The sequence below is a fragment of the Juglans regia genome, chromosome 8 (assembly GCF_001411555.2).
Source record: "Juglans regia cultivar Chandler chromosome 8, Walnut 2.0, whole genome shotgun sequence".
NCBI lineage: Eukaryota > Viridiplantae > Streptophyta > Magnoliopsida > Fagales > Juglandaceae > Juglans > Juglans regia.
The window spans coordinates 4,735,848-4,763,681 of NC_049908.1; the positions used below are offsets into that span (position 1 = coordinate 4,735,848).

Sequence of the window (27,834 nt, forward strand, 5' to 3'; positions counted from 1 at the left end):
TCGAAAACATTTGTAATATAAACTGGAAATGGGAAAAGAGGGGGTGGGGAAGGGAAAGAATACTGGTTTGTATACTCAGTCATTGTACATTTCACTTTGGACGAAGAATTTGTCATTTCGTTCTTCAAAACATCCTAATTATTTATTTACAAAAAGGGCCAAGTATTAAGAGGAGAAGAAGAATGTACACGTCCCTTACACAGGCCAAAAAAATGCCATGCTGCTAGCAGTGAAGCAGCTCAAGACTACCGTAGCTTTCTTTCTGACCTGGAAGAAAGCGAGAAGGCTATTCTCATGCTTTATGCATGGTCTACCATTTTATAATGATTTGCAGCAAGATGAAGAATCCATCCATCGTAGCCAGAGGAAACGATGTGAGAAATCTCTGGACACGGGAAAACCAAGATCATATCAAACAATACTGGTTATAAGCAAACCACACAATCAAAGTAACAGAGGCAATTCGTTCTCTAAGGTATTTCAATTTTCATCAATCCCACCCAGAATGACAATTGAGAAATAAGAGTCGATGGAAAAGATCGCAGACAGGTGCGCAAGAATAATGGGGCCTGCGGTATTTTAATTCTGAGGGACTAAAGGAAACATAATAATTAGAATGATTAGTTGCAATTACCTCTAATCAAATGCATAGGGATCATCTGCATAGGGATTAAGAGACCCTTCCGAAAATAAATCACCTATGTTTGAAGGATGTGGATGACCTCCTCCTTTGACTCCCTGCACAATCAATTAATGAGAAGGAACTTCGCATATGTAGAATCAAAAGAAGAATCATGGCACTGTACTTAAACATGAAAGTCTATAGTAGAAACCGTATTCATTTACTATCTACAAAAGGGCTTCTAATTCTCTCAAAAATCACTCGGAACGAATAAACAACTCAAGACAAAGAACTTACGAAACTAACATGGCTCCATGGCAAAAAATCACTCGGAATGAATAAACAACTAACATGACCATGTCAAGAAAAAATAATTGCTGCTGAGGTAATTTTTTTGTTGTTTGGCTACACAGCAAAACGAGCTCATCAAGCAAAGATAGTTAATTAGTTTAGGTTTTAGTTACCTTGACTATACTTTTGGGGGTATTGGCCTTTGGCGTACTCATCTTTCTTTGTTTTCTTGGGTCCTGGTGTAAAAGAAAAAGGAAATTCAGCATCAGGAAATGTATGTAGGAAAAGAAATCTGCAAGGCCAGAAGCCAATCTGTTGACATACAAATGTATTTAGTAAATAGGATGCATAGGCTTAATGGTTCTGCCAGATGGCCAGGTACATACCTCAAACATGACGGTACTTCTCGTTTTCCTTCGCTTGGTAATTGTTCTTCCATTAGAAGTTTCAACTTCATATTCATGGTGAGTTACCTGCCATCCATGAAGTATGGGACGTTAGAGTATGCTCGAGTCCAACCGGAATATGTTAGCAAGTTAAATAAATTCTTCAACCATCAAATAACACACAAGTATATGTATACTCTACAGAAGTAACTAACCTTCTTATGGTGCTGAGGAATGCTCATTACACTTCCTGTGTTTACGTTCTCTACTTTCTTCAGCAACTTTGACACTGGTGTTTGCATTCCTCCCAAGGAAGGAGAATTCTGTACACAAAATAAAAGATAAGACTAAAAGTGACTGTCATATCTTAACTTGGCAAAAGCTAAATTTATTGGGAAAGGAAGGTAAAATGATCTCCATTTTTTTTTTGTCACCTTCTCTTTGTTCTCCAGTCTAACCAGAGAGTGCTGATTTCTTTTGCCACCTCCATGATTTCTCATCTTGCTTGATGAAATGGAGTAGTCCTGCAGTTGTAAAGTTAAGCTGATCAGGTTCATAATAAAATATATAGTATTAAAATTTCAGACCCCAAACTTACTTAAAGCAAACTTGTTACAATCGGTTTTGCCATCTTTTACATAGAATTCGAGTGTTATATTAACTTCTTCTGTCATTTAGAGAGTCATCTGTCATTCTCCCTACACCAGTTCCACCCCCCTTGATAAAATAATATATATATTTACTGAAATGAAACTCATTTGAAATATCTGTGAAGGATATTACCAATTTCATACAAATTTATTTACTCTAAGATATAGCAGGACTCGTCAGCTGTTCTTGGTGCAACATCAGAAAATCCTTGGGAGTTGGGAATAAGAAAATTTCCACGAATTTTGCTTGAAGACAAGTCCTGTGGGAGTTGCTACTTTTTGCATCCAAGAACGTTCATATTAACTTATCTCACAAAGACTATCTTTGCTTGAAGACAAGTCCACAAACATGAGAGAAGTCTATTGATTATAGTAGATTACCTTTTTTGAGTTCACTTCTTGGTCGTCCTGTGGCTTGTCACCCATCACTTTCCACTGCAACTGCAACAAAGCTCTCTGCCTCTCTTCCTGCAGTACAATATTAAGAAAAAAAGTTATTAAGGTGAGGTTAAAGCGATAGGATTTGAATTGCAGGAAAATATATACTTTGGACTTCTGAAGATCCAACTCCTCTTGCAGCTTCTTACACTCATCTTCATGCTCACACCTCAAAGCTCTCGTCTGAGCTTCATGTTCACTCCTGAGTAATGTTGTTTTCTAAAAAAAATATATATATATATATATATATATATTGAGCTATAGAAACAAACTCTGGTTAGGTCAATAACTTGAACCTAATTATGAAGCTAATGCACCTCTCTCAATTCTTTTTCAGATTGAAGTTGGGCACGTTTTAGCTCTTCAGTGTGATCAGCTTTAAGGGCCAATTCCTTTCTGTCATGCTCCTGCTGAAAACGGCTGACCTACAATGGACAGTACCGGGGTTTAAACTATTTGTCAAGGCTTCTTCTATAAAACTCGGAATAAACATCCCAAGATTTTCCCTCATAATTTAGTACCTTCCCACACAAAAGAATGACATTTGTGTAATAAGGATGAAGTTTAAACTAGGAAAGTTATGTTAATATAATTCTATGTTCACTTTTAAATTGCTCATAAACTTATCTAACTTACCTGATAGGTTGTTCAACAACCCATCAAGACTAAAAGTTACAAGCTGAATTAAAATGTGATCTAAAATTATGGATTAAACAGCTCAATTTAAAAGTTAGATGCTACCGAGTGGAAATCCAATGTCTTAAAAGCATGCAGGTATTGAAGAAAAATATAGTCCCCCGCACATAAGAAACTGTTGATAATATCAGCGGGTTGCATGGGGCAAATATAAGACGTCTGAAATGAAATAACTCAAGCCCAATAAATTACACTGATAAACACAGAAAGTAGCAAATCCAATCTTATTGAATGCATCGTATACAGGAAGAAAATGATACAAGACTCAAACTTTGAGATGCATACCAGAGCCGCGTGTTCCTCCTGCACATGCATCAAGTATAGCCTTGATTCTTCCTTACATTCTGTGAGTTTTTGGTCACATTTTCTTTCCATTTCTTCAACAGCTTTGTCCGCCTGAAGGTTTAAACGGGTGAGAACCACAATTCACAGATAATCATATTGCAACTGATGATAATAATGAGTGAACCTTCTCTTTTTCCATATTAACAATTTCCAGCTTCTCCATCTCATACTTCGTCCTTATGTCATTAATTGCCTAATCAATTTCAGCTTAGTATCAGTCTGAAGGTACTCGCACAAACTCAAAGAATGTTGCATGAGCTAAAGGGTTTAACATAAAACCTGATCATTCCTCAGAGATATTTCTTTCAAGTGCCTTGACAACTCCGATTGTTTACTCTCTAACATCTGATCATATTGCTTCTTAGCTTCCACAAGTTTACTTTCAGCAGCAGTTAGCAATTCCTGATTCTGCTACAAACAAAAGGATACAAAAATAAATGTATGTGTGGGAGAACTTCACATATTAAAAGGATATAACTGCTTTTAAAACCTCCTCCATTTGATCTTCCAGCTTCTTCTCTCTCTCCTTACAATGCATAATAAGCTGTTCCTTTTCCTCCGCAAGATCATGAATATGGCTGATTTGTTTCTCCAGCAAGTCTACATGCTGCCTATGTGCCTCACACTCCTTTTGCAAAATATCTACTTCTTCTGCTTTTTTCTGTATCTCTGACTGTAATTTCTCATAATTACCTTTATTCTCTATTTCTAAAGACGAAAGTTTCAGCAATAAATCTTGCTGCCATATATTACATTAAAAGAATTAGTATAGCAACCAAGCATTGTAAAATGTAGTATGAAGAAGAGGAAGAAAATTTGCAGACCATTTTATTTTCAGATGATCTCAAATTTTCTGACAGAGTACCAATTTTCTCCTCTAATTTGGACACCAACATTTCTGTTTGAAGCTTCTCAGAGACCAGCTTTTCTGCTTCAAACTCCAATTTTTGAATTCTCTCCCCAGCCAAACGGCACTCCTCTGAAAGTTGTGCCTGAACAGATTCTTGGACTTTCTGAAGTTCAATACACTTGTTGTTTAAGTCCTGATTTATTAGTTGTAATGCATCCATTTCTGATTTTCTGCATAAGAACTTATCATGAAGTTGATCATATTGTTTTTTAGCATGTGTTGCAGCAAGGTCTCTCTCCTGCTGGACCAACTTAAAGCAAGATTCATAAAGAGAGTTCAGATCATCAAACTTGTATGAAAAGGTCAAGTTTTGTTTGTCCAATTCAACCAACTGTGCAGCCAACACTTGAACCAAACCTTCGAGGTTTCTTCTCTCCTTTGAGGATGTATCCAATTTTCTAGCAAGGTCACTGTTGTGCAGTTGCAAATCACTCTTCTCTTTCTCCAAATTTTCCTGAGTGAATATCAATTGTTTAATATCATCTTCTTTCAGTTTCAACTGAACGTACACCTCTCCCAATTTAGACTCCAAACTCTCTGTCACCGATCTATTAGCTGCTACAGTTTCCTCAAACTTCTTGATCATAGCATCTGTACTCAAAACATCATGATATTTATAAATCAATGATTAACAAGTAGAAGCCAAAAGTCCTTCGAAATCCAATCAAACTATCAAAGGTGCAATTGGTGGCCGCAACATGGGACATAAGCCTTATAGTGTATGCCTTTAAGAACATGGTCTTTCGTTTTGAACTGGAAGCAAAGAACCTCTGGTCTCTACTAGGCCTCAAGCAGTGCCAACGGAGTAGGAATATCCTTGAGTTATATATTTGCCAACCGAATCACTTGGAAGGGATTCAAAAGCAGTTCCCACTCCGTTAACACAAGAATCTTTAGGAAACTCATCATAAAATAAATGGAGAGGAGGGGGGGGGGGAGCAGAGTGCTGCATAAAGCCATCCTTCTTACACTGTACATACTGGAATGGCTTATCTACCAACCAGCTTGTCAATTTTTTTTGTTGTGCTCCTTGCATAGAAGAGCTACCTAAATTAACTTCATGTTCATTAACTTAAACTTGCTACAAAATATAAATAAAAATTATATTAAAGTTCAAATCAACCCAATGTAACTGGTGTGGGACCAGGTAAAATGCGGATAGTAATAACAACCACAATGATGATGAATACAATGAATAACGATATAACAATTCACCAACTAAATCAACAACTTAAGTTTAATAGGTGAATAGTTGGATAATTCCACAAACCTAAAGAAAGATTGAAAAGAATAGCCATAAGTTAATTTTCTGACTCTTTAAGCAGTGAATTGAACAATTACATGCAAGTTCTATGCTGTTTTGATTCTTAAGCTTATCTTCCAAAACACTGAGCATACCACAAGTTGAAGCCTAATTATGCTCTTCCGCAAGTGCATCAACCTAAATTCGTTAGGTCTCAATATTTGCCCTAAGTGTCATATTAACAAGCAATCCAAACAAGGAGGAAGCTGCCAACCTTCAGCAATAAAAACGAAAAAGCGAAACAAAATGTTTACCCTTTTCATCTATGAGATTGGCAGTCTTGCTCTGTTCATCTCTGTGAATTTTATCCTTCTCCTCCTCCTCAATTTTGAGTTTCTCCAGCTCCTTCCCACCTATAAGCAGGATTCAAACACAATACACAATGCCTTTTAAATATGGTGCAAACACGCTATTCTTTAATAACTTATTTTTATAATTATAATACAGTTCAAATACTCCTTACTTTACAAATTGAATATTTTTCAGAGGAAATAAAATATATATTTTCATATATATATATATATTAGTGGAAACATATCTCGAAGAATAAACTTACAAATTCTAGCAGTTTCTTCTGCAGACTCTAATTTCAGGGACAGAGCATGCATTTGTTGATTCAAACCATCGAGAACTATTGAACTTGAAGATAGTTTTTCTTCAAAAAACTCCTTATCTTTCTCAGCTGTTGGAACAAGGTAGACACTATTTAACTGTGATGCTAATAAAGTATTAAGGTTCACGAGCATGAAAGAAAACCTACCATCCTGAACCTGAACAGCCATGTGCTGTAAAGTCTCGGTAAGTTGATCACACAGGGTTTTAGTTGAAGAGAACTTAGATTCCAACCCTTGCCAGAGCCTCTCATCTTCTTTCTGCTTCACCTTAAGCTTAGCATTTTCATTGAAGGCATTCTGCAATTTTTCCTCTAATGCCCGGATGTGCTCCATGGATTTCTTCAGCTTGTTATTCTGAAATTGTTAAAAATGTTCACGACATCACCTTTCAAGTCATGGTGAATACAAGTTCCTTTCTCCCTAACAATCGAGTGGCATACACTTATCGGGCAAACCGTAATTAGTGAACAATGGTTCAGAAATCGAAGCACAAACGCTAGCATAAGCGCACACACGCATAGAGAGAGTGGGAGAGATGAGACGAACACAAACAAGAAAAATCCCAGGGATATAGGGAGAAATAGAGAATAGCATACCGAAATTTCCAGATCAGTCTTCACAGAAGCTTGTTCTTTCACCAATTTCTCTGAAAACAAATAAATCAACCACACACATAACAAAATATTCTGTATTTTTTTAGAAAATGAAACATACAACGAAAATCCTCCTATCAAAACCTGCGGTCAGCTTCAAATTCGCGAAACTTCCCGAAGAAATCGAATCCGAAGCAGGACGCGAAGAGAACGAGAAACTCTTCGCGGTTGCAGGGACCGATCCTGCTAATGATTTGAAGTGATCCAAACTCTTCATGCTTGGAAATCCTAGCCTCTGCATTTTCGAAAACGAACTGCAGCTACAAAATGTAGAAATTTGTGTGCATATTTCTCCCTCGCCCTCTCTCGCTATGTAGCTCGAGTCCTGGCTTTTCAGGGTGCACTTGGTACTGAATTGGGCGCGAAGGTTATGCGTATTTATAGTGACCGGCTTTTGAAATTTGTAAACGTACTAGTTCTGAACGGGAAGGGGTTGGACTAGGAAGTTCGCTACACATTTTTTTATTTTTATTAAATTAATTAAATTCATCTATTCATTATCTACAAGCATCAGCCAAAATTGAACACAGGGCCCAACCAGTTTTAAAGATGCCTTTAGTCCTTTAAGATTTTATAGCAATACATAAACGTTGTGAAAACCCTGCAGCGAGGACAAATAAAGTAAAGCAAATCAATGACACGATATAAAATTAACATGATTTAATGCGTGCCTATTTCTACAGAGTTGTAGATGATTTTATTATGTTTAAGAATAACAAAATTTACTTTGAGATGAAATTCTACTGTTCAGAATACTTAGGACTTGATGATCTGTTCATTAAATACATATTTATAATATCACAAAACGAAAACCTTTATTTTTACTTTTTACGTTATTCGCTTGAACAGAGTGTCGAGCACATTTCGAGCTAACTCTCTATTCAAGCTTCACTCGACTTGTCAAGCTAGTGTCAAACGAACTTTTTGCTTAGCTCTTTTTTGATTGTAAACAATGAAAAGTCTGCGCTCCATAGCCCAAGTCTCCTTGAAAATATCGGGTCGGGTCGGGTCGGGTCGGGTCGGGTCGGGCCATCAAATCAGACCGATAGACCAACAAAACCAGGTTATGCAAACCCAACAATAAATGAATGTTTCTATGTGAATTAATGTTCTGGTTGTCATTGAAGTCATGGATGGTTATATCTCTTTGATTGTGTTGAGACCTTACACGAATTTAGGAAAGGGACTACTTCGAACTTCAAGATCAAGCTTGTTTCTATCTGCATATTGCTCATCTGCCTGGTTATAATCCTTTTTTTATTTTTCCTTTGATCATCTCATGCACTGTCAGAATTGCAAACTGAGTCGCGTTTGCAAGGCCCTTGCCATACATCAAGTGGTCCGGATTTTTACTTGCTTATTTAAAGTAGCTTAAAGAGTACTTTCAATTTAGCTCAGAAAAAGTTTGTGTTGTTCATCGTTGAGGATGATGACTTGTGATATTTAAGAGATCCCAATTCTATGGTTTTATTAGGATGCCTGCTGCTCTTCAGGATTTTCAAGAGATGTAACATTCCAATTTCTAATGGTGGCAATGGGAACGGCAGAGGACTAAACTCCAACCATTTAATTATAACTGAAATGCGTGCTTACAAGATGTATGCTTTGGCTTACAAGATGTATGCTTTGGCTTTTGCGTGCATTGCATCTTATGCTTATGTTCCTGCGCAGTTCCCAACTGGCCTGGCATTGGCAATTGACAAGAAAAGCACAAAGCTGGCGAGTTGGGATATCCCTTTACTGCCTAGCCCTGCAATTGAGAGCTTCTTCACATGTATGACTGAAGCTGGATATCTGCGTCTATCGAAGAATTTCAAGAGGGCAGATGTGGTGATGTTCATTTTATCATCAGCCTAAAAATTTCAAGAGATGTCAAAGATTCAAGATTGCTCCAAGTCCTCGCAGATAAGTTTGAAGCAAATTAGGTTGAGCCTCTAACTAAAATATGATTTGAGCTGAAACCGTCTCCACAAAATAAAATTAAAATTGAAAAAAGAGACCCTTATCATTTTCATATTGATAACTGATAAAGCCGAAGAAACAAAAACCCTAATTCATATTCATCACCACTTCAGACGACAAAGACTCCCTTTCCGAAACCAACACACTTTCTTCTAGGCACCCCCACACTATTGGCCAATAAGCACTGTATCTGTAGTAGATTTCAGATTTCAGACCTCGTCCTCGTGAAGGAGCATGTTGGGAATACCCTTGTTGACAGGGAAGCGGCGACCGGTCTCGGGACAAATGAGAGCGCCTTCCTCGAGGTGGAGCTCCAGGAGGGCGTGGTGGAACTTGTCTAAGAAGTCGTCGGAGTCGAGAAATGAAGAGTCCGCATCCTCGGGGAGCTCGGCGTAGCCCAAGGTCCTGGCGGCTTCGGCGAAGGCCTTCCACTCGATCTTGGGGAAAATGTTCCGAAGGAAGTCAGCGTTTAAGTCCACTTTCTTCTCCACCACCTTCTCCACCTCGATGCGGAGAGGGAAGCCGTTGGCGACGCCCTTGATGTTCGACGACAGCATGTTGTGAGTTAGCAACCTCATCTCTCTCTCTCTCTCTCTCTCTCTCTGCCGCTTTCTTTTTTCTGACTCTGCAATTGACTGGGAGGGTCGTTTCGCCTCTCTGCGGGGGGTCTAGGCTTTTCTGAAGGACGAAAATGCCCTATTTCTTACACTTGGGAGGGGTAAATTGGGTAAATAGACAATCTCAATGTGTAGGACTAAGGTTGCGTTTAGGTAATATGATGATCTCGTATATTTTGTAAATAGTTGTGAAAATATAATAATAAAATATTAAATAATAATAAATAGTAATACAAAATAAATAATAAATAATAATAAAATAATAAATAGTAGTATAGTATTCTCAATGCAAAATGTATAATCTTATTTAAAGACATTTATCGTTATATTTTACGTATAATTTAATTTAAAAGATAAATTTTAAATTTTAAATTTTATAAATCAACTTATACTATGTAAATGGTGTAATGTGTAAAGGCCTATTCAATTTCTTGAAAATTTTGAATCATATATGATAGTTAAAAAAAATTCATATTTGAAGTTTTAAGTGATGTGCATTATTTTTTAAAAGGAATGTTGCTACTCATTTCGTGATTTTGTCTCTTAAAAGTTACTATTAGTGTAATTGTATTTTTTTCTTTTTTTCTCAAACATTTTCTAAACATCTTTAAATATTTTTAAAAAATACATAATTTTACTAATAATCACTTCCTTAACCGTTAAGAAAAAAAAATACATGATAAATAACTTTGAGGGGACAAAAGGATGGGGCCAACTAGCAGTATTCTTTGAAAAAACAAAGAGTAAATATGAGACTTACATAAAAAATAATAATAATAATAAATCACACTTTAAAAAAAAAAAATACGCAACATTTACCCAACCTATATCTAGCATTAATCTAAAAATAATAATGCTTGGTTTATATTTTAATCGTACAGATAAGTTTGCCCATATAAGCTGGTGAGTTCTGTAGCATGGCAGGGCCGGGCTGAAAAGTGCAGACACAGTATTGGAAGTTAGCTTAGATCAAGTTGTTTAGCCCAATATTGAACCTCCTTTATTCCGGTCTTCTAGTACTACTTCTGTTCACATTTATGGACCACTCAATGAGGCCCATTATATCGTATCATCCTACAAAATAAGGTTGCTATAACTGATCAGGGACTGGATTGATGAACACTATCTTGATTTTTCAAAAAGCTGTATTAAAAATAATAAATTATCAAATGAAATAAAAAATTAAAATTAAAAATGAAAATTAATTAGATGAAAGTTGGTGTGGAATTTTATGATTTTGAAGTCTTAAAGTGAATTGAGGAGTACCGAATAATCTATATGTCAAAGAGATTAGGCAGGCTCTGACTTGTCCTAATTCCCATCTAGGTTCGGTAAAGTGATTGTAGAAAACAAGAAAAGCCAGAATACCAAAAATAAAATAAAATAAAATAAAATTTGAACAAATACACCAATGGATAATATTGTATTGTTCATTATCTTAGCCGGCCAGAAGAATTCCTTCCTTTATTGATCAGCTAGGGATCTTGGCTTCAACTTGTTTGAATTTGTTGATTGACTTGGAGAGAATAGGATTGAAAAAGAAATTAATTAATTATAAGTTAACTTTAACTGTGAGTTAATTACTATTAATTTGGTGCATTTTGGACGACAATGTTGTTTCGACCAACACGGCAACACGCATGCCTTTTTGTCTTAATTAATTAGCTCAATTGTATGTTTTTCCTAAAAAAACTCAACGAGGCCATGCCTGCAGCCATGTAATTTATATTTATGTAATCATGATTTTCATGTAAACTGGATTGTACGTATATACGTGTTGTCAATGGACCAGTACTACCACGTACTAGCGTCATGTGCAAACGCATGTGAAATGTTTATGATGTTGGCGCGCTTCTCAATGTTCATGTACTACTAGTTAAGGAAAGGAGCTGCTGCTGCTGCTGCTGCTGCTGCTGCAGTATTAATGTTGTTTTAGTAGCATGCATACTGCAGCTAGCATGCTTATAGCATGGCGCCCCAAGATCAGGCGTGTGGGATTATAATGTAAGTATTATAAATCATGTGGGATTTGCAGGAGTGGGAATATTGGATAGTACTGCTATTTTTTTTTTCTTCATCAAGCATGCGTTATATGTATTAATAGAAAATAGTTACTATCAAGTTCAGGGAGGATTTTCCCACTATCTATATATAGAATACAATTAAGAATACTAGTAAGGGATATTCAATCAAAAATATTTTCAGTCGCTGCCTATTGTGCTATAGAAAATCTTGGTTTAACTGAACCAGAAGTTTACCCTTTCCAACTCTTTGCAGTAATAGCTATAGATTTTATTTAGAGAAAAATGAATAATATTATTCACAATGATACATCCTCAACGTTAGAAAAGGATTCCTTTCAGCTAAATGCTACATATCAAGATTACAAGAAAGCATGGGAATAGAAGACAAAGAATATCCTCAAAGAAAGCTGGATCAATCCTCTGCCTAATCATCGGAGCTTCTCTTTTGATGCAGCGATCCGAAACTCCTTTTCATCCATCTTAGCCATATGTAGAGATTCAGAAAGAAGATTTATAAAGGTACGGACTTCTAAAATCCAAAACACCAATCCCACCTTTGCAGAGGCCTCAGCAGCTCTCCTTGCGACACAAATGACAAATCATATGCAAACAGGTCAGTCAATTCTAGAAGGAGACGCCCAAACAATAATAGATGCTATATTTTAGGGCCGGCTCAATAAGTTCCGGGGCCTAAGGCTAACCTAATTTTTTTTTTAAAAGTAAAATTAAATAAATTTATTTTTATTTTTATATTATATTTTTATTTAAAAATAATTCCTATCATTTTGTAAAGTAAAATTATTAATTAAGATTTTATACCACATTTTCAATTAATACCTGACTTAATCTTTATTAGGAAATTTTTGATTTAGAGAGAATTTTATTAAATCTAGTTTTACAAGTACTTTAGACTCTTAGACACAATTATATTTTTTATTGTCAATAAAGTTCTATAAACAACTTACACATTTGAAAAAAAGTGGGCCCTTACCTCTTCAAAGGATTATACCAAAACCTTTTATGAACACTGAAAAATTAAAATTTACTATTTATAATTTTCAAATTAATTATATATTAAATTGATAATAAAAAAAGAGAAGTGTATTCTTAGAAGGAGAATAGGTAAAATAATTATTATATGTGATACTTTTAAAAAATAATAATGATATAATATCTATTTGATCTTATTTATATTCTCCTTCTCATTGAGTTAATTAAAATTTTTTATTAAATATATATATAAAAAAATTATAATGTATATATTTTTTTAGGGGCCTTCTTTCATTAGGGGCCTTAGGCAATTGCCTAAGTGGCCTAATGGAAGAGCCGGCACTGTGCTATAACCAAAGAATCTTGATCATGGAAGTTTAGTTTTACTTGCATGATGTACTGAATATATGGGTAATGCTAGATATAAATTTTAAATATACAAGTTTTGTACAAGTATTTTGTAAAAAAGTCAATTTTACTAAAATATTAATTTTTTTTATATACTTTTTAAAGGTAGAGTCTACTTTTTTATAAAAATTTACACGAAATTATTGTCTAGTATAAATCATTTCTGATGATGTAATATATGTACACGTACCCCTTATAGGCTTCTACAATTAACAAAAGTCATAACGATTTGTTGAAAGGAAACGCCAGCCAGGGAATGAGGGAAAGATAATAATGCTTCAAATTGACTATGAACACGTGATTATTAATCAGACTCAAAACTCATGATATTTCTCTCCATAAAGTGGCACGCATTAATGGATCATGGTATTCAACACCTGAATGTTGACTGCTGTAGCTGAGCAACAATATGATCTCTACAGAACATATATATATATATATATATATATTGCGAGAAAACAATTATATAGTATAATATAATTGCTAATTAATTATCTCTGCAGCCCGTGACATGATATTGTCACTGCTTAGTGCTGACTAAGGGCAGCTAAAAATTACCTGCGGCCAGCTACCTGGGATTACATTTACAATAATATATATATATAAATATATATATAATAGGAAACAGTATATACGTTTGGTATTCCATTATTTTTCTCTCAAGTGATGCAACGTGCAATAATAATGGCATTCATGTCTTCTTGGGTTCTAAACTCTCACTTTCGAATTAGGGAGAGAGCTTCGATCATAAAATGCATGCAATTTCTATTCGTAACTCAAGATCAGCATGCATTAATTAATGAATTCTGTAAACATTAAAAAAATTAAAAGTAAAAAATTTGGTGTATTATCACAATGATCAAGAGTAGCTAGGTAAATTCTCTAAACCTAAAAAAAAAATACATGCATGTAATTTAGAACCTTTTCAGCAGACGAGTTAGGTCCATGCATGCAGTTCGCTCCTAGTACTGCTCATGAATATCTCATGGGGGTAAAAAAAAAAAAAGGAAAAATATCCAGGCACTGGAAATGTTTGAATGGAGTAAGACCCTATACCGATCGATCGAGCTATCGTGGTATAACTAAAAGTCAATTATGTTATCTTGTGGTTTCAGCTTTAAACTTGCAAAGTCCTGGTTAGGTTACCCATGATGATGAGGCACTTACACAAGTTACTCTGATCGCAAAGGACCCTATTCCCTATCAAATATGAATATTAATCCACACACTCATCATACACACACACACGTACACAGAGTACCATATACACATACATGCAGCATGCATGCATATATATATATATATATATATATATATATATATATACTTACCATCTCAGACCCATGCATATATGTGCAATATCATTCATTAACAAGTCATGCAAGCTCTTCAATCTACAATATATAAATCTCTGACGTCCTATCTAATTAGGCCTTTCTGAGTTACTTGGTGAGACATGATCATGCAGAAGAACTATGTACTACGAGTTTCTAAATTACGTGCCTGATCACCTAAAAGTCAACAGTCAAAATAATAATATAATAATGATAATAATTAAAAACTCAAGTTTGAATTCTACTCATGTCAAAAACTTTTAATTCGAACTATATATATTATACATGTATGCATGCATGGTGTTTTGTGTGAAAAATATCTGTACTATATGTATGCATGGAGATCACAAAACAGACATGATCATAAACGTGGCGCGGTTAGGCGAACGATCGAGTAGATGGCCATAAAGTCTGGGTTTTAGATGAATTGGGTGGAAACCTATTGAAGCAAGCAAATCAGTTGTTTAGCTGACGCCACAAACAATGATTATATATTTTAGAATAATTACAAACACTACATGAATTTGTCTGACATCAGAGATCAGACTCCTTTATTGAAATGCATGATATAAGTCCATCAGACAAGGAACCTTGGCTGAAGGACAAAACTCTGATCTCCTTGAGTGTATTTGTGAATTGTGCGTGATTGAGTATGGCTCTGTGATCGACAGAGAAAGAAAAGCTTCTAAAAATGGCCAGCTTCCTGGCTCGATCGGTTCTCAGCTTTCTGTTGACAATTGACACTCGTGAAACTAGACTAGCTAGGTTGATTAATATTAAATCAGAAATTAGGTTTGAAACTTGCCTGTTGTGAAGAAAGTTAATTAGGACCATTTGAAACAACTCACTTACCCACAATCCATATGGCTAGCTAGCTGCCATTCATGTAATGGTCATAGAAATGAACAAAATCTTTATTAATTAGGTGTTCCAGAATCTGGGTTCTCAATTCTGAGAACCTTGACCGGTTGCAGTACTACTTGGTAATTACGCAATCTGACCTGCTTTAAATACACTGCCTTTTGCTATTTATATATATATATATGGGATATTAATTAACCTTTATATTACGTATTACGTATAACTTAATTAATTAGTCTTAAAATAATTACGTACCATGACTGCATGGAGAAATTTTGTATAAGAACAAGGAGAATGAGGACAAGACACCAAAGAATTCCATTGAAGCATTCTCAAGCGTGTACGTACTTACAGATCAATGCAGTACTCTTATATTTATTAAGGACGTTACAAATTATGGTGTCGCTTAGGCGGGGCGTCGATCTGCTACACCAACTTCCGCTAGCTAACTGCTCTACCCTCTGGCCTCTGGGTCAAATAAATCACATCCTCCTATGTCGTCTCTTTCTAAAGAAAAATAAGAAATATTCTTAAATATATATCTGCTAGCAGCATTCCTTTTCTTTTCTTTTTATGTTCATTTCTTCACGTTTTTTTGTTTGCATGTTTTTTTTTATATCAAGCTCATGCTTTGATCTAATTTACAAATTAGTAGCGAGCATGCATCCATGCGCGCATCATCATCATGTACTGCTTAAGCATGATTTTCAGCACCATGTTAGCAATACTAGGAGGTGCCAGCAGGCAGATTCTGGCTGGCGGCCTAGCTCGACGAACATGACCAATCATATATAAGTGCTAGTTTGGGCCGTACGCTTCAAATTATACATAATTAGGGTCCAAATTAACGTGGTCGACGTTTCAACCTTGGTTAGAAGTATATATGGCCGTACGTCGTCCCTGCTGATCATATGGCTGGGGAAATGATTTTGTTATTACCAATTAGAAACCCCGTAAAACTTTTATATATCGTAAATGATGTGAAACTTTTACATGAGTCAAGACAAAGCTGTACTTGAAGCCAGATAGCAAATGCCTATAAAATTTGTCACATCATTTTGTAGAATACTTCGTTCAACTTTGTAATTAAAGAATTATACCAAGTATCCAATATTGTCAAACGCTTAGACTGTTGGTTTTACTTTCTTGAAAAAATGGATCTAAATTTCAACTTTCTTTTTGTTTCTTTTTTTTTTTTTTTCCTTTTTCTTAGGCGCGACTCGGACTCATTAAGGATTTATCATTTTTTATACATTATTATAGTTTTCATCGTGACTTTCTTCCATGCAGTTGGATACTTATTCTTAATGAAAATGAAAATTAATCACATAAAGATTACTGTGTGGAACGCGGTTCACATCCATTGTCAGATCATATATGAAGAAGATTGACGAAGATCAGTTGGGCCCAGTAGTATACCATACTGGGTAGTGGTATTACTAGTAATACCACTACCCAGCTCATGATAGAGTAGAAAATGATAAGACGCAATCTTTTATATAATTATTTTATAGTATTGTTTTAATTAAATGATATTATTTTTGTAATAATTAGAGTATAACTACTATTATTTTACAAAATAATCATCCATTTAAAATGGAGTTATAAGAAAAATTATGCCTCACTAGCCCAACGTATACGTGTACATGACACACACACACACATGTATATAAGCTTAATTATATACATGCAAGTGCCTGTGTCATGAATAGAAAGCTGTGCTGGATTTCCAAACATAATAAACCAGAACACAGAGATTCCCTAGGGCCATATGATCCAAAATGAATGACGCAAGTCCTTTGAACTTTGAAGCAATGCAAACAATGAGTCAATGACGAAAGATCAGCTCCTTCTTGCGTGCATGGAATGGGTTCCTCCTCAGTCCTCTGTCAAGCAGGGACGACGTCGCACGCGCCTATGTACATACGTGCTGCGCAATCTGATAATTCGAAATTAATAATTAGGTTCAAGCGCCCTTGCCTGCTGAAGGATGTTACTAATTTAGTACTACTACTGCAGGAAGTAAATTCGAAACAATATTAAGTTTTAGGCTAATTTAGCCGATAATTAAGGACTGCAAGTTGTCTTCTTCTTGGGTTTATTTTATAATTTGTACGACGTATATATATTAATTCCAGGTTCTCCAGGACCAGTACGTACGTACTGATCATGATGATATCAAAATTAATGTTTTCATGGCACAAAGCGTACTACTTTATATGTTCATGTGATTTGCCATATGATCATCTTCTTGGGAGCAGTGCCAAAGTTATGTTGGACACTTCCTATGTATAATTTAATTTATGCTTATAAACATAATAATTAAGTTGAAATATGTTGGGATTACAAGATTGATATATATATATATATATATATATATAAGCCCACAAACTGATTTAAGAAAGATTAGCGTTCTCAATTTGATTAAATCAAACTTACTGGGTTGTGTCTTCGATCAATCACTGAGCACGTACATGATACATCCGACGGCTAGGGCCCTGCGTGCATGCTCAATGTGCTCATATATATCGACAAGATGAATCACGAAAGTGAAAGGATATATTTGTCATTTCAGGGAAGATCGATGCAGGCCGATCAGACTCCCAATCTTGATCCACCAAATGAAAACGAGAGATATTATTTATTTAACTAAGATAATCAACGACCAGAATTCCTTTTAAATAGCAAGCTATAGTTTCTGTGGCCGCAAGTGAGGGGAAGCAGCTACCAAAATAAACGCAATAAAGGTCAAGATATATCGGCCGGGAACAGTACCACAATGGGAAGGTCTCCTTGTTGTGATGAGAATGGCCTCAAGAAAGGACCCTGGACTCCTGAAGAAGACGAAAAGCTTGTCCAGTACATCCATAAGCATGGCCATGGAAGTTGGAGAGCCCTTCCCAAGCTTGCAGGTTAGTTGTTTTTTTTTTTAAATTGTATTAACGTACAAATTAAACCAACGTCGATATATATCTCTCTCAAGGCCGGATTTTCTTATTTTCCTAATATTCTCATGGCAGGTCTTAACAGATGCGGCAAGAGCTGCAGGTTAAGATGGACAAATTACTTGAGGCCAGATATCAAGAGAGGGAAGTTTTCTCAAGATGAGGAGCAGACAATTCTCCATCTCCATTCCGTCCTCGGAAACAAGTAATTCTTTCCAACCATAATTTGCGTCTTCTATTCTCAACTCATGTTCCTGTTCTTTTGTACGTGCATCATAACTAACTTTTATATATCTACATTAAATTGTCTGCAAGATGGTCGGCTATTGCGACGCACCTACCAGGCCGGACCGACAACGAAATCAAGAATTTCTGGAACACACATTTAAAGAAGAAGTTGATTCAGATGGGTTTTGATCCAATGACCCACCAACCAATTAGAACTGACCTGTTTTCTAGCCTGCCTCATCTTTTAGCTCTTGCTAACTTCAGAGACCTGATCATGGACCATCACCCTATAGATGAACATGCTATGAGATTACAAGCAGAAACTGTCCAGTTGGCTAAGCTTCAATACTTACAGCATCTTCTCCAATCCGCGGCTTCGATGACAGTACCCAACTCATCTTATGGCCAAAATGGCATCACAGACATGGAGGCTGCAGTCAATCTGTTGAATTCAATTCCTTCTATCAAAGAAAACCCACTTCTAAATTCACCACAAGTAGTACTGGAGATTAACCCAGCTGCCTCATTTTCTCGGCCTGGAAATTCTACCTCTCAACCACTCCACCACCCAAGCTTATTAGCTCACCTGTCAGACCCACAAATCCCTTTCAGTCTTCAAACATCTTTCAATGGTACTGAGATGGGCCAAGGTTCTGAATTTACGTTGGTCAGCCAAGGATCAGATAACCCACCTCATGATGATCATGATCCCTCCTCATGGCCGGTTAATCTTCCCTTTACCACTTCTTCTGTGGAACTTCCAGCTTTGGCCGATCATGAGTCTTCAATAAGCAATATTCCTGGAGATGGCACCAGTAGTACCCCGAGCTATGGAGGAGTTTCTTCATATTGGTCTGAATTATTTTTTGACGATCCTATCATGCATGAAATTGCCTAGCTAGTTTATTTATCACTTCAGTTTTTGGGAGGTTTGGATTTGCATCACCTTAATATTTTGCATGTTTGCTAGCTGCTACGTATTATTGTTTATTCACGCTATAGACTTAATTTAATGTGTATATAGGCACACCAACCTGCTCATACGTACATGAGTATGTGATCCATGCATGCATGTATACTTACAGCACATATTTACACGTACCAACTATACAGATTTTGTATAGTTATATATGATTGTATTAGCTTGATCATGACTTTGAATTTCATCGATCCTTATATCTAACAGTACTGATCTGTCAACCTCATCCTCCAAATTAGAGTATGTTAATTTCGGCCTGCTTTTTAACCTTTTTCTTTCCATTATTTCTTATCCTTTTTCTTTATGTTGCTATTCATGCCATTTGTTTATTTGCGAATTGTTATAATTTCTGTCTATTTCATTAGACTATATATGGGAATTTATAAGGATTTAATTTGGATAATATTTTCCAGATAATAATTTAAAGATCAAAAGGTACTACTGGTCAAATTATGTTAGTTAGTGGGTGCTTTAGGAACTCAAATATAATGCTAATTACAAGAATTGCTTTCTTGACGTGAGGGTATATATATTCAGGATGGCTATTTAACAGCAAATTAATCAGATCTATATAATTTTACTATTTCCTTAATTCTTTTCCAATATTGTAATAATTATGCATGGTAATTAATTCTAATCGTCATCATCATGATTAGGGATGTAAAAAAAAAAAAAAACAAGTGAACCAGTAAATCAGACTGACCGAACCGAACTGGTGGGTTTGATCCAGTACTGAGTTTGGTTTGGTCTGGTACCGGTACCGGTTTTATTTTTCTTAAAACGGGTCAAAATCTGTTTGGTTCCCCTTTTTCTTTTTCTAAAACTGAACTAGATCGAGCCGAACCAGTTCATATATATATTATAATTTTTTATGTTGTATATAATTTTTATATATAATATATAATTATATATAAAATATTTTATATTATATGATAAATTACTAATTAATATAATATTAAATTTTAAAATCTTATATCACTATAGTCTATTGTATTAATAGTTATATTAATACTATATAGTGCGTATTAATAGTTATATTAATAATATATCACCGTATATTATAATATACTACAATATATTATAACTATAGTATTATATACTATAATATATTATTATATATATTATATAATATAGTATATAGTATATTAAAACTGAAAAATCGGATCAAATCGGACCGGTTACACCCATAATCATGATAAACCTGCTCCATGTTTCCGTCTTCATTCAGTGAGTCAAGAAAGGGATGAAAGGCGTCCATCCTCTCTAGTGGCATGGCTTTTCGACCATGATGGAGCCAAATAATTGATAAATGATGCACAAATTCGGATTGGTTACACAAAATCAAACTAAATCATCTCATCTTATCTCAGCTTATATAATTATTATAATTTTTTTAAACTCTCACACAAAATATAATAAACAATTTAATTTTTTCAAATCTCAAAATAAAAAATAATATTAAAAAATAATATTATAATAATATTTTATTCAATTTTTAATAAAATATTTCATCTCATCTTATCTGAATTGCGTAATCAAACGAAATTATAAGGCCTATATATATATCAAGTATTTAATTAAAAAAATATGAAAATTCGAGCTGAGAATATATATGCTTCTAATATCATGTTAATTACCTAGTCGTGACCGATCGAATATCCTACAAATTTAAGCTAATAATTTACGGTACCGTAAGATGTAAATTAATTTAATATATCCCTGAGTACGTACATGAATTTCAACCACGAATTCCTCCGACCTTCAAATTTATTCAAATGATCTATAATTAATTCCTTAGAAAAGAGAAAGTTGTTAACGAAAATATCGCCTGTTGACTTGAAGACGCAAGTTAAATTCTTGAGCAATTAATACCCCATGCGCAAACACCAGCGCTGGCATGCAATATCACCATCATCATCTCACAATAATAGATCAAGGAACTCAAATTTGGCATGAAGTACTGCACTTTGACTTGCAATGATCAGTCCCACTCCCACATGCTAGTCTAACCCGTAGGCTGTAATGTACCTTTTGACCTTTTAAACTTCTGTCGGGGTTTGTACGCATGTGCTAGGGATCGATGCAGGATGTTTATTAATTCTCGATACACTTGCTATCTATATAGAAAAACTCAAAACCGGTCGGGTGAGGATGTTTTTTTTACACCCACCAATACAAATTGGCCACGTAGTAATTGTAGAACCAAACATCTGTACCCGCACGCAGCAGAGTTCCTCTTCTCCCTCCCTCTCTCCCACGCATTCTCTTCCCCTCCCTTCAAAGAATTTCACTCGATCGCAGGGAGGATTTTGATCATTACATGCGTGGAAATGCCAAACACATTAGAGTACTGCAAATGCCAAGCTATATATATCAGGATGATTTAAATATGAAAATAGTCCCAATCGTTGGATTGAAAAAGATGTAAAATGAGTGAACAAGGTAGGCTCTAATTTCTTTTGTGAGTAGTTAAGAGTACTTCATTTTCTCTTACAACACATTAGACTGCTACGTCGTGTTTGTCAAATCAGCATAGAAAAACCGGATCATATGGTTAGGTTTCTTTATTATGATCTTTCTTAATTATTTATTTCCGCCACCTAATCCATCCCCCACCCCATTTGTGGATGCATTAACGTACTCAAATTAGTTTCTTATAATAATAATGTCATGGCAATCATGTCAGGAAATTTGAATCTCGTGTATAGTTTACACGCCTTATAAATTATTATGTGTACAGCACACATCATGCGATGGATTAATTGGGTGGGATTTTGATAATGAGTTGAGATGAAAGGAAAACTGAAAGTTGAATAAAATATTATTTTAATATTATTTTTATTTTGAGATTTGAGATTTGAGATTTGAAAAAGTTGAATTGTTAATTATATTTTATGTATGAATTTAATAAAGTTGTAATGATTAGATAAGATGGATTGAACAAATTTTTGTATCCAAATGAAACATCAAGAATATTTCATATTTAATATATATTGAGTATATATATATTTTTTGAAATATTACACACTCATCATAAATTTAACCTCATGCTTAAGTAACTAACTCTCCTAGTTTTTCTTAGTTAACTAATTTAGATAGCTACAATTAAGGCTATACAAGAAATCAAAAAACTAATCGGAATCGACTCAAACCGGCCGCTAGAGCTCGAAACCTGTCGGTCGGCGGTATAATTTTTTCAAAATAGAAGTGGGTCAGTTCGGCTGCAGTTTGACCTTGTATTAAACCAATGAACCGGCCGACCCCCTACATATATATATATATATATATATATATTTTTTAAATTATACCTATATAAAACGACGTCGTTTCACTTACAATGTGTGAAACGACATCGTTTAGGGTCTGTAGTTTTTTTTTTAAAAAAAACTAAATGAAATAGCACCGCTTTTTCATCCTAGGGTTTAAGCACCCCATGCTTCCCTCTTCTTCTTCTCGACTTCATTCACTCCACACTTCATAGTTCGCACTTTGCAGCCACCACTCTCCAGCCTTCCACCTCCAGTTCCAACCTCTAGTAAACGATGCAACCTTGGTGTTTATAATCCCACTCCAATTCTGTCCCCCTCACGGAGTCCACCGCGTTTTAAAATAAACCCCACGGAGTCCGTTGCACGACAGTGTTTTTTTTTCATGGATGATTTTCAGTTTTTGTAACTTTGTTCTCACTTGAAAGTTGAGTATTTTCATAATTAGATGTTTATCTTCTCACGCTAACAAAGTCCGCTGCAAATCGATAAACCGACCGTGAACCGGCCGGTTTTACTTTCTTACACGGTCGGTTTCAACTGATTTTCTCTCTCAAAAAAGAAGTACTCGATCGGTTTTGATTTGAGTAATGATATACACACAATATATTGTACAACATATTACACAATAATGTTATAAAATGAAGGTATTTTTGTAAAATTATATTATTTTTATAATATATTTTATAAAAATACTCTTCATTTTAAATATAATTATGTAAAGTGCGTGTAAATCATTTTTCTTTCTCTACTTGAGCTACATTCTTCAAGGGAATTAAACAATGGAAAAAGCTGCTGGCCAGTATACAGGCTCATGAAGCCTACATATGTCAAAATGAGCCCAGTCAAAAGTAAGGGCCAGTATACGGTCCATATATATCTGCCAAAGATGACTACCTAAGAGCATTAGTATTGGATTAGTATTGGATTGGCTATCCTATTTTTTAAATTTTAACTAATATGTAACTTTTTTACCTTTAGCTAATCATTCAAAACTTGAAGTCTACATTAGATTAGTCATCACACTCTCTATAATAATAAAATATTATTATTTTTTATTATTTATATTTTTTTATTAATTTTTATTTTATTTTCATAATCTTTAATAACCTCCAACAAATCATATTCATTTTTATTTTCACAATCTAACAATCTATAATATAATAATCTCATATGTATATAGATAGTAAAATCTCATATGAATAAAAATCTCATATCTATAATATAATAATCTTAAAAAATACTTTTAGACTTGCTATAGTTCTTTTCATATTTGAAAAAAAAAATAGATTTACTGTAACTTATAGTTTGAACGAAAACAATTTAACTAATTCAATGTGGAGCAAATATGAATGATGTTTATTAAATTTAAAGATGAAAAAATATTTGACTAATTGAATACTAATGCTCTAAGTTTTGGTCAAATTTAAATATTGTTGCAGCCAGCTATTAATTGAATATCTGACATTTTCTGACCCACTTGTTTGAAAATTTGACACATTAGAAAATATTCATCCTGTAATCAATTAACCATAATGTCGTATTACCAAACCTGATTGGTCAAAATTCAAAACCCATTTTTTCACGTTCCTTTTTTTTCATAAAAAATGTTTAAGTGCAATCATTTTATATAATCTTTACACATTATATTAATATAATTAGTTACGTCATTTTATTAATAAAAAATAATTATTTTAATTAATTATATTATTAAAATATATAAAAATATATATAAAAATAACTACATATAGCATAACTCTTTTTCTCACACACATGCTTTTCTTTTTGTCTGCAAGCCATTTTTTCAACCTTTACTTGAGCTTTCAACAGCATCTAATGAAATGTCTAAAGCTAATATATAATGAACATCCTATTTTATGTTTTTTTTTTTATTTTTTTTTACAATTATAGAATTCAAGACACTCCCAATTCCCACCACCTTTCAAACCAACGAGTCTAAGCGGAAATGATGAAAGAGATTGGGACATTTTCCGACCCACATGTGATAACTTTAATATTGTCTGCGTTGGTTCTTTGAGATTGGAAGATAATAACTCCCTCTAAAATCTTTAACTTCAGATTCTCTTATTATTAAAGGTACTTGAAATGTAGCCTAGTGGACTATTGTTATGGTTGGTTGTTATGATCACAGAGAGCGTCGGGAGGGGACCTTGAGGCCCCCCCTCCCCCTCCACGACTAATTATAGCACTATATACTTGGGAAATGGATCGCACCCATTGAACCAGTTATAACTTATATTTGTCAAGAGTGGACAATTATCGAGGGAGGGGGCCGGATTTTAAACCAAAATTGAACCAGTTAGACTTGTGAAACACGTGTAAAAGCATCTTTGTTGGCTTGACCAAATGAGAAAGTTAACTAAAATTTACATAATTGATGTAAAAAACATTCTATATTAAATTGGATAAATCTAAAATAATTTAGACTTTTACTATAGTAGTTGGCCAAATATGAATAACCACAATTGATTCATTAAATATTAAAATATTAATTTCTCACTCCAAATAAACATTAAAATATTAGTTTCTCACTCTTAGCAAAAATATTATTTGGTTTGTAATTAAAAAATTTAGATAGAATTTTAAATGAGTTTAATCAAATTTTTTTGTTATTAGTATTAAATGTCTTTTGAAAATATTATTTTTTTAATATTAATTTAATTAGAATATAATTATTATTAACATTTAATTGGTAGAGATACAAAATGTGATAAAAAAATTATTAAATTAATAATATTTTATTATTATATAGAGAGTGAATGGATAATCAAATGTGGGGGTTGAATTTAAATGAAATAGACAAATATAAAAAAGTGTGATATTGACTAAATTTTGAAGATGAATTTAGCCAAGTTAATGAGAATGCTCTAACACGTCTTCTGTAATGAAAAAGAAAAATGATATTTATAGTGCAAAAACGTTGCATTTTTTTTAAATGAATAAATATAAAATCTAAATAAAAAAATTAATTTGTTTTTACTGTTGGACCTTATTTTTTTAAAAATGTATGACGCTTACACAACACATAACTATATCTAGTATTGCGTATAAAATAATAGGTAGAATTTACTTTCTAAAGATAAGTTTTGGGAGTGAGATGAGATGATAATTTTATGAATAGTAATAAGATAATTTGTGAAAGTAATGAGATAGTTTGAGTTAATAGAATTTTGGGAAATGAGAGAAAAAAAATTAAATAAAAATATTATAGAGTTAAAATATTGTTATAATATTATTTTTAATATTATTTTTGTTTGTAGATTTGAAAAAAATAATTTATTTTTTATTTTTTATTTGAAAGTTTTAAAAGGTTGTAATGATTAGTTTGAAAAAATTACAATGATTAGTTTGAAAGTATTTATATTTGAGTAATGTTTGGAAAGAAGATGAGATGAGATGAAATGATATGAAATAAAAATTTTGGAATGGAAACTTTTTTCCTAACAAGCCCTTAATCCTATATTTATGGAAATTATAGTTTATATCGTATTATTTTTAAGCCCTTAATCCTATAATTATGGAAATTATAGTTTATATCGTATTATTTTTATTTTTGGACTGTTATATATGTTGCCATTTGCATATAATTATCACCTGGGTGTTTTTCATAATGAATTTCAGTCATTTATACACGTTATATCGATTATAGGAGAATACAACGATGGACACACAGATTCAAACTCTCGGAACATTATCATTGGAATAGGCAAAGCAAAATATAAAATTTAGCTAAAATAATATGTTTTGTCTTTTGCATATTTCAGTTATTTAATAATAATATATTTTTTACTAATTTATTTTTTCATATTTTACAAAACATGGCATAAAACTGTCAAACCATAATCCACAAAATTGCCAATACAATACATGCTACAAAATTGTCAAAACATAATCTACAATCAGTTATGCTAGGTACAAGCGGGGTGTGCAAGCGGGGGTAACCATATGTATATTCTATCTTATGTGGAATAATAATAAAAAAAAAACACAGAGAGGAAAACAACAAAAAATAAAAAATAAAGAAAGAAAAATAAGCCAAACTTCTTTGGTGAGTGGGTGAGTAGCAGAGTTTTCTTCTTTGACGAGAACGACAATGTAAAGTAGAGTTGTCTCAAATTCTTCGCCTTTACCTCTATTTTTCTCTTTCTCTTTCTTTTTTTCTTCCCATGGCGGCTGGACTTTGTGCCCCTGCGAGCCCTAAACCCTTTCGTCTCTTTCAGCACTCCCACCTCATACAAAAACCCACTCCCCTCTTCACTCCCTCAATTCTCCGCCACAAAACAATTCATAAATCTCGAAGGAAAACATTCTTCATTGTCTGCATCATCATGGAGGATCAGAAACAAAGTAGTCAGCTGGGGACTCTTAAAGATGAAACCCAAGGCTTGTCCCTCTGGAACGTCAGCCTAGAAGCAAACCTATCAAAGTAATTCACCGTGAGAAAAATGGTCAAAGCAGAGAACCCATAATGCAGTTTAACCATTAAAATCCAATTCACAGCCTCTTTCCAAGCCACCATTAGAGGCTCGTCTGAGATTAGACTCCTCAGACACACATGGGTTTCTCATTCTTTAGATAATAGGGACACAAGCTCATTATCATCCCATGCCAAACGAAACAGAAAGTGACTGCTTTTTCATTTTCTTATCAGGGTTCTCACTCATGTCTTCCTCAATACCATTCTCTTCCTCAAAACTCTCCTCCTAACAGAGCAGAGCATCAAGGAGCATTGGAGGGCTTTGTAGCCTTTGGGTTTCAAGTTCTTGTAGAGTCATCTTCTTATGAGAAAAAGAGGTTGAGACCTCTGCTTATTATACAATTAAAAGTTACTTGGACTCAGACCCATAAAAATGTTCATCCTCTACATATGTCTGTGAGAGAGTGAGAGAGAGCCAAATGAAGTAACCAAAGAAATGATTTTATTTGAGAAGCCTTTCACACCTGTCCTTTCTTGTGCATATATATATATATATATATATATTTTCTGATTTTGACATGACCTGCTGATCAAGCATTGGAGAGGAGGAAAGCACAAAGTGGAGAAGGTTCGATTTGGAGAAGGAAGGAGGAGAAGATAAGCCTCGTGAAGAAGATGGGAGAAAACGAAAACAAAAGTTAAAAAAATGCACCGTTTGTTATTTTGAAAGAAACGAACTGTTTAATTTGCTCCACGTAGACGACGATTGCGCCGCAGTTACCCCATCTGACTGCAAGAAGAGTTTTCCATAATCAAAACACATATATGCTGCCCACGTGTATTTCCAGTCACAAAACCAGCTAATAAACATAAC

At 34.2% G+C, this 27,834-nt stretch overlaps 3 protein-coding genes across 3 annotated transcripts; 1 reads left to right on the forward strand and 2 right to left on the reverse strand.

Moving 5' to 3' along the window:
• On the reverse strand, positions 1-7,238 carry LOC109007417 (synaptonemal complex protein 1-like). Its single transcript, XM_018987090.2, has 19 exons — positions 6,993-7,238; positions 6,852-6,901; positions 6,402-6,609; positions 6,198-6,323; positions 5,896-5,994; positions 4,253-4,929; positions 3,919-4,167; positions 3,708-3,836; positions 3,553-3,621; positions 3,369-3,479; positions 2,705-2,812; positions 2,496-2,606; positions 2,331-2,417; positions 1,734-1,823; positions 1,515-1,622; positions 1,300-1,386; positions 1,087-1,149; positions 635-738; positions 1-385 (listed from the first exon to the last, which is right to left on the reverse strand). The coding sequence occupies exons 1-18, from the start codon at positions 7,147-7,149 to the stop codon at positions 637-639; spliced, it is 2,631 nt and encodes an 876-aa protein (XP_018842635.2). The 5' UTR covers positions 7,150-7,238; the 3' UTR covers positions 1-385; positions 635-636.
• Positions 7,239-8,818: 1,580 nt separating this feature from the next.
• LOC109007411 (multifunctional methyltransferase subunit TRM112 homolog A-like) lies at positions 8,819-9,537 on the reverse strand. Its single transcript, XM_018987080.2, has one exon. The coding sequence runs from the start codon at positions 9,446-9,448 to the stop codon at positions 9,080-9,082; it is 369 nt and encodes a 122-aa protein (XP_018842625.1). The 5' UTR covers positions 9,449-9,537; the 3' UTR covers positions 8,819-9,079.
• Positions 9,538-17,818: 8,281 nt separating this feature from the next.
• Positions 17,819-19,441, forward strand: LOC109006816 (transcription factor MYB93-like). Its single transcript, XM_018986221.2, has 3 exons — positions 17,819-18,016; positions 18,125-18,254; positions 18,365-19,441. Exons 1-3 carry the CDS (start codon positions 17,884-17,886, stop codon positions 19,173-19,175), a joined length of 1,074 nt encoding a protein of 357 aa, XP_018841766.2. The 5' UTR covers positions 17,819-17,883; the 3' UTR covers positions 19,176-19,441.
• Positions 19,442-27,834: the final 8,393 nt, after the last annotated feature.

Coding starts and splice junctions, on each gene's coding strand:
- LOC109007417 (XM_018987090.2), bottom strand. CDS start 7,149: ATGCAGAGGCTAGGATTTCCAAGCATGAAGAGTTTGGATCACTTCAAA. Junction 5,995..6,197: donor AGAAGAAACTGCTAGAATTT/GTAAGTTTATTC, acceptor TCCTGCTTATAG/GTGGGAAGGAGCTGGAGAAA. Junction 1,824..2,330: donor AAGAAGTGAACTCAAAAAAG/GTAATCTACTAT, acceptor TTACAACTGCAG/GACTACTCCATTTCATCAAG.
- LOC109007411 (XM_018987080.2), bottom strand. CDS start 9,448: ATGAGGTTGCTAACTCACAACATGCTGTCGTCGAACATCAAGGGCGTC.
- LOC109006816 (XM_018986221.2), top strand. CDS start 17,884: ATGGGAAGGTCTCCTTGTTGTGATGAGAATGGCCTCAAGAAAGGACCC. Junction 18,017..18,124: donor AGCCCTTCCCAAGCTTGCAG/GTTAGTTGTTTT, acceptor TTCTCATGGCAG/GTCTTAACAGATGCGGCAAG. Junction 18,255..18,364: donor CATTCCGTCCTCGGAAACAA/GTAATTCTTTCC, acceptor ATTGTCTGCAAG/ATGGTCGGCTATTGCGACGC.